The sequence below is a fragment of the Schistocerca cancellata genome, chromosome 3 (genome assembly GCF_023864275.1).
Source record: "Schistocerca cancellata isolate TAMUIC-IGC-003103 chromosome 3, iqSchCanc2.1, whole genome shotgun sequence".
NCBI lineage: Eukaryota > Metazoa > Arthropoda > Insecta > Orthoptera > Acrididae > Schistocerca > Schistocerca cancellata.
In genome coordinates, this window is record NC_064628.1 from 582,650,731 (window position 1) to 582,658,637 (window position 7,907).

The 7,907-nt window shown below is 45.9% G+C and overlaps 1 protein-coding gene across 1 annotated transcript; it reads right to left on the reverse strand.

Moving 5' to 3' along the window:
• Positions 1–4,803: 4,803 nt before the first annotated feature.
• LOC126176440 (protein sprouty-like) lies at positions 4,804–7,670 on the reverse strand (the record flags this gene model as incomplete). The annotated part of the gene is made up of 2 exons (XM_049923597.1): positions 4,804–7,631; positions 7,664–7,670. Coding segments are annotated over 2 exons (957 nt in total), but the record flags the coding sequence as incomplete, so codon positions are not given.
• Between the last annotated feature and the right edge of the window lie 237 nt (positions 7,671–7,907).

Below are 7,907 nucleotides of genomic sequence, written 5' to 3' on the forward strand. Positions count from 1 at the left end.
GTGACTTGTTGAGCCCGTGCCATGTCGAGTTACTGCACTGTGCGGGGTAGCAGAAGGCTGCATTAGGAGGAATCGCGTGACTATTGTCACCTCAGTGTATATCTTCTCTGGTTTGACCATCATCATTTGCCTTGTTACCCAGATAGTAAAACTCGTCTACTACACTCCTGGAAATTGAAATAAGAACACCGTGAATTCATTGTCCCAGGAAGGGGAAACTTTATTGACACATTCCTGGGGTCAGATACATCACATGATCACACTGACAGAACCACAGGCACATAGACACAGGCAACAGAGCATGCACAATGTCGGCACTAGTACAGTGTATATCCACCTTTCGCAGCAATACAGGTGGCGCAGTGGTTAGCACACTGGACTCGCATTCGGGAGGACGACGGTTCAATCCCGTCTCCAGCCATCCTGATTTAGGTTTTCCGTGATTTCCCTAAATCGTTTCAGGCAAATGCCGGGATGGTTCCTTTGAAAGGGCACGGCCGATTTCCTTCCCAATCCTTCCCTAACCCGAGCTTGCGCTCCGTCTCTAATGACCTCGTTGTCGACGGGACGTTAAACACTAATCACCACCACCACCCCAGGAGCAACAGTGTCCCTAATTTGCTGGGAAGTGGCGGTGCGGTCCCCTACGGCACTGCGTAGGATCCTACGGTCTTGGCGTGCATCCGTGCGTCGCTGCGGTCTGGTCCCAGGTCGACGGGCACGTGCACCTTCCGCCGACCACTGGCGACAACATCGATGTACTGTGGAGACCTCACGGCCCACGTGTTGAGCAATTCGGCGGTACGTCCACCCGGCCTCCCGCATGCCCACTATACGCCCTCGCTCAAAGTCCGTCAGCTGCACATACGGTTCACGTCCACGCTGTCGCGGCATGCTACCAGTGTTAAAGACTGCGATGGAGCTCCGTATGCCACGGCAAACTGGCTGACACTGACGGCGGCGGTGCACAAATGCTGCGCAGCTAGCGCCATTCGACGGCCAACACCGCGGTTCCGGGTGTGTCCGCTGTGCCGTGCGTGTGATCATTGCTTGTACAGCCCTCTCGCAGTGTCCGGAGCAAGTATGGTGGGTCTGACACACCGGTGTCAATGTGTTCTTTTTTCCATTTCCAGGAGTGTACTTCTAGTGTCTCATTTCCTTATCTGATTCCCTCTGCATCGCACGGACTGATTCGACTACCTTTGGTTTACTTTTGTTGATATTCATCTTATCTTCTTTTCAAGACACAGTCCACTACGTTCAACTGCTCCTTCAAAATCTTTTGACGTACCTTAAAACATTATGTTATCGGCAAACCTCAAAGTTTTGATTCTATTTTGTCTGAAACTGACATGGTGAGACCGTGGCTGTGTACAATTAACCTACATTAAAGTTTTGATTTCTTATCCCTGAACTTTAATTTCCTTTGCACTTGGGAATCCTCTGTACACACGCCCATAATTTCTTTTTGTTGTGTACGATCATGTCCATGTATCTAAATCTGTTTTTTCATGCTGTTTAGAGGGTAACGATGCGAACTGATGTGATGTCATCGCCGATATAAACTACAGAAAATAGCGGACATTTCGGTTGGCCCATCATGGTTCTGCAGCTGGGGTGTCCAACGTTTTAGCTTACCTGGGCCACACTGCGAGAAGACGAGTATTTTTGGGTGACACATAATATACTTTAAAAAATGAGTTATGCGATGGACCCAGGAGAGAATGGCTTGATGTGGCGGTAATTTCAGACTGAAAATATTCAATTTAACACAAGCGTAATTTTTTCCGTTCATGTGATAGACGTTCACTTCTTGGGCCGCACTGATACTTCATACTTGCTTTGGGATGCGGCCTGTGGGTTGGCAAGAGAGTGTGCGACACACATTTGCCCCACTTCTTACTTCCTTCACTTATTGCCATTTTTTACGAGAATTACTCTCAATAGTGTTTTCATAAAGGTAGTTTCAAGACCGTCGAACCAGTGGAGAGGCAGATAACATAGAAAACCGTCCATGATAACACAAGCTCTGTAATGGACGCATGGAATTCAGAGTAAGAAACAGTATCCTCTTAGAAATTTCGTTATGTATAGATTATCAGAATCTCAACTTTGAAATGAATGCACGTAACTACTGTAGCACAGATCCTTCTTCCCATCCCGTATTCTGTTCACTTCAGTACACATACCACAGCATTGCCATCAGCAATCCACGCCACATGCTGTTTTCTCACGTCGCTTCCCCTCTGCTTCACTCTTCGTTGAGTTATGTGACACTCCGGAATACTCTGGACGTTCTTTTCGCAATTCGTCTGTACATTGTAATAGGCTATTTTCCATTTCAAGTATTTCCTTACGCTACCGCGGCTGCTCTCCACAATACGTGTGTGATTACTATTCACACGTTATATAACGTATGCTGTCAAGCATATAATCTAATTCAATTACACATTTTTGCACTAAAACCTCCTTCACTTAAGAAAACTTAATTTTGAATTCTTTTTTCGTTCATTGACTTGTTTCTTTGATTCGATCCTTCTATATTGCTCTTCAAAGAAAAATAATAATCTAGTCAATTATGCAGAAATTATGTGCTGCATGTTCCACAACCCTATTTCTTATACTCCCTTTAATTGAACACAAGCATACAGTTTGTCCCTGCAAAATATGAATTCATTCTTAAAAAAACTGTACTGTTAATGATTCTGCACAAAACCCAGATGGTGGAAACTGTTGACCATGATAAATCACAGGAAAATGTTAATAATAATTGTGTTGCTGCAGGGCATGTGTGTTAATGTGTCTCGCTAGAAAAAGAACTGTACAAAAGCTAGTGTGAATGATGTTTTCTGTACTCCACACCACTTCATAAAAGGTGACTACTTGCTTTTTCCTTATTTTACACACCCACTACACTACGTTTATCTAAAAACCCATTCCCATAAACTGAAAATGTTTCCAGCTGTGCTCTATCATTCATTTTGAATTATATAAAAACGAATGTGTGTTTGAAAGTTAGGTTTTTCAGGGTAATGCTCATCACAACCTTGAACTACAAGCAACAAAGTCCAGATTGGAATATCAACCATTATGGGAAATATAGATTGCTACTTGCTGGCCATCATGTCTGTGTGTGGTGCAGTGTGCTTACTTATCTTTTCTGACAAAGGCTTTCACTGAAAGCTTAATGTATAAGTCTTCATTGTGCCTGTCTGACTCAACGTGTCATCTTCACAAAGAGTAGCAACCTCCTTTTCATAATTTTTGTTCATTGAAAATACAATTGTGGGGTGCACTCAGGCCTTTTGATGCAAACTGTGGAGCTACTTGACTGAAAAGTAGCTGCTCCACTCTTGGAACCTGACAGCCAGGAGAGCAGTCTGCTGACCACATGCCTCTCAATATCCACATCCAAGGACTCCTACAGGCTGAGGATGACACGGCAGCTTGTTGGTACTGTTGGGCCTTCAGGGGCTATTTGAGAGGAGTTTAGTTTTAATTTCATTTTTTAGTCTAAACTGCAATTACTTGAATGCTTTTGCTATAGTGTGAAAAGTGAGGTGAAGATTACGAATGTGCTCACTGTAACATTAACAGAAAAATTCTTGCAAAACAAGTTTTTTTTGTGTTTGGAAAAAATCTGATCTAAAACAATGTGCTGTTATTTTTGTGTATGGTTTGACCTTATTGCTGTCAAATGGATGTCATTTTGTTACCTGTTCAATGACACCATAGGTGTGTTTTCACAAAATTTCTTGGGAGGTTTTATGTATTCATACTTCGAAATAATTGAGAACATTAGCAGAACATCCTGGCTTCCTAATGGAATGAGTTAAAAACAACTATGGATTCTGGATTAGAAATGAGAATTTTAAATGCAGTTGATCACTGTTATTATTATTACAATTTTCGAGTTCACATTATTTACAAGACAGTATTATACAAAGCTGCATTTTTACATGACCATATCTTTATCGAGACAGTATAGCACAACTGCTATTATTTAGTATGAGTCATTAAAAACAGCAGCATAACTTGTTCATTTGCCACCTATACAATAATATGATACAATCATTCAACATTGAATAGCATCAAGGTATGACTCTTGATTCAGTCCACAAAACATGTATTTACTCCAAAAATGAGGCAATAACACCTTATTTGTTCATTCTGCATTGACACCTACATCAATACAAGATAGTAACTAAACTTCAAACTGTGAGCAAAAATATCAGTACTTCACTTGAAAATGAAGTTCTGTTTCAGTCTAACTTTTCAGTAACACCTCATTTCTGAAGCAGGCAAGATTTTGTGAAATGAAATCAAGATATGCATACCCTAATTGGTTACACAATTATACAATATTTATTTATTTATTTATTCTGATGACAAAACAACTTGAAGTTTTTTAGACTAGATAATACTGTATAAGGCATCAACCTTAACATCTAAAAAGTAACAGAAAGGAAATTACTTCATATACATATATATATATTTATAGCAATATAATTATTTTATGTTTAAGAAATCTTCTGAAAGGACAGAAAAATATAATAAATAAGCATTTTCTTTACAACAAATACATAGATTATTAAGTTAAAAAAAAGACATCTTTGTACATACTTGCTCCATATTCAACAAGTTACGTTTGTTTTATACTATGCTTCTTAATATGAAAAGTTGTAATGAGAATCTTAATAAAATGTGTTTTGTAAAAACATTAATAGTAACTATTAGTATGTAAAATTTTGTAGTAAAATGAGTCCTATCATACGGCAAGTTGTATACATCTTGTAAGATGGCCATCTTTGGTACAATCCTAGCACATAATATTATGTTTCATAGAGTACAAATAACTAACCTTACACCAAACTGCAAAATATATTTCAGATTGTCTGCAATCCATCAACTTCCCAAAATAATCAAACAGAACCAAAGGAAGGCCACTTTTTTCCTCATTTTTGCTAATAATGGCAGTGAGTAACATAATGCGACCAGAAACTAAACAACATTTTGGTTTGCTATGACGCATCCTTTGACAGCACAGGTAAGCGGCTTAAAATCACTCAGAATACTATAAAAATCCTTTGAAAATAAAAGTCTGACAAAAATGAAAGGAAAATGTAAGATTAGGTGAGTTATTTCAAGTTTGTACCCCATATTTTTGTATGTTTAACGAAACACAAAATTGTTTGGCAATCTTGTGTTTGTGCAAAAAATAAATTAAAATTATATAGTCTTTATACAGAACATTTCAAATTTACATAAATACAGTTAGAAATAATTATCTACAAACTTATCATCGCTGCTTCCCCCGTGTGCCAGTAATTTGGACTCCAGTGCGTCCTAGACGGCTACTCCAAAATACGACCGACATTCCCGATGCGCCTTTCCCCGTCCGATTGACAGGTGGAATGACAAACTGTGGCAAGAGGAAACATAAGTGATACGTGTAGATAAAATTTAGTTCTTCCCTACATACAAACATTGACTAACAGTTAGTTCCATTTGTTTCGACTATAAAAAGACTTTTTATTTAGATTTTGTTTGATTTAAAGCTGAAATTATTACAACTGACGATTAACGCGTCATATACGAGTTACAAAAAAAAAAAAGACTTCCCGACTGCCCGATACGTCCCTCGACCGGAAACCTACTGTACGAGCCGCTCACTTTCTACGTGCCTGTTTGTGTGTGCGTATCTGAAACGTACAGAGCTGGTGCCTGTACGTGAAACGACCGTTACGCCGCTGCCTGTTTGGGATTTTTTAAAAAATGAAAGCGGCCCGACCCAAAATACAAGAAGAAAAAAAGCATCACCCACTCCAATTCTCAGATATTATCTAGGAACTTGCAACCACGATACATTCTCGTACACTTTACAAAAAAAGATCCCACAAAACTAGAGCTTGACTGTTCGCAACAACTCGACTGCCACTGCCATCCAAATGCAAGTTCAGTACTGTAATGTATTGTGACATTTTTTTAAAATTATTCCGATATTTGCCTTCCAAAGTGAGGTTACCTATGTAGTGACTTCGTGTGTGTGTGTGTGTGTGTGTGTGTGTGTGTGTGTGTGTGTGTGTGTGTGTGTGTGTAGGTGAGAGTGCCAAGAGGGGTGGGAGAGTCGATTAAGTTTGACGAACAGTAGACAAACAGGTAAGGCACCATTTCGCAGGGACCGGAATATCGAACGGCCGATTCCGATCGGTGCGAAATCCCGCCGGGACCTGGGCGCTAGTTATCGAATCCGGAGACCGGAGACGGTCCCCGAGAAGGAGACGGCGGAGGGGAGGACGAGGGGGGAGGGTGAGAGGAGAAGACGGGCCGTCGCTCCGGCGTCGATTAAGACAGGCGGGACGACGGGAGAAAAACGGTAGTGCTCGCTGCCAAAGTGAGTCCCGGCAGCGACGGAGAAAGATAGCGCCTCACGGTCCGAAACTGCAGTCTCTTTCTCTTTCTCGCAAGCAAGTGTGTACAGTCGATCATTCACTCTCATACACACGAACACGCGCGCGCCCACGTATACACTGACATTTTTTTGTTATTTTTTTTTTGCTCCGCCTCGCTTTCCGGAAGCGTTACAAATGGAGGAAAGGAGTATGTATTTATATTTATATATATATGTATAATCCCTGATACGGCCGACACTAGAGCGTAAGTGGTACAAAAATAAATAGGTCAGAAGTCCGGGGAGGCGGCGAGCAGCAGCGAGCTGGCGGGCCGGCAGCGGCAGCCGGCGGCGCTGTGGCGGCGGTAGCAGGCCTCGCAGAGGCGCAGGCAGGCGCGCAGCGGCCAGTACCACCAGAGGCAGGGCAGCGCCAGCGACAGCGCGCACAGGCAGCCCCAGCGCGCCGCGCACCGCGGCGGCCCGCACGCGCACGGCTCGTCCGCGCCCTCCAGGTCGTGGTCGCGGCAGCAGTGGTAGAACAGCCCCTTCACGCAGCACAGGCACGTCGCGTAGTCGAGCGCCGTCTCGGCCGAGCAGTAGCACGAGTTGTCGCAGAGCCAGCGCGACGGCAGCGGGCGCGGCTTGCGGCACGACTCGCAGCGGCAGCGGCCGCACTCGGGGCAGATGATGGAGCCGCGGAAGCAGTCGGGCACGCCGCCCGCCGGCCCCAGGCTGCCCAGCGCCGCCACCACGCGCCCGTCCGAGCCGCGGCCGCCCGGCGACGACGAGCCCGACGCGGAGCCCGACGGCGGGCTGCCCGCGCCGCCGCCCGACAGCGCCGCCGCCGGCCCCGGGTACCCGCGGCCCTCCTTCTCGAACGTGTGCGGGTGGTGGTGGTGGTGGTGGTGGTGGTGGTGGTGGAGGAGGTGCGCGTGCTGGTGCGGCGCGGGCGGCAGCTGCGGCCTCTTGCCCGGCGCCACGACGACGGGCAGGTGCAGCGCCTGGTGGTCGCGGGCCGAGTCGCGGCTCGGCGGCAGCTGCAGGGACAGCGGGTGGTGCCGCTGCTTGGGGGCGGCGGCCAGCTTGCCGGCGGCGGGCAACGGTGCCGCCGTCGCGGGCCGGAACGGCGTCTCCACGTACTCGTTAGTGACGCGCTCGGTGTCGGGCCGCGGCGTCGTCAGCGTCACGACGTCTCCCGCCACCACCGCCCCCGCCGTCGTCGTCGGCGCCGCCGCCGTCGTCGTCGTCGGCGCCGGCGTCGTCGGCGGCGGCCGGGGCACGCGAGGGCGGTGCACCAGCGCGAGCGCGGGCGCGGCCGGCGGTCGCTGCAGCTCTGGGGGCGAGCTGCCATGCTGGGCCATCGGGGATCCCACCGTCTAGCTCGACGTGTGCTCGCCTTCAGAACATACTACGGCCGGGCGCCAGCCGCTGCAACAAGAGAGCACAATCGCACATCAGCTCTCACTCCACAATTAATTTTTACAAAATTTTATCCCACAAGATAAAAATACTCCAA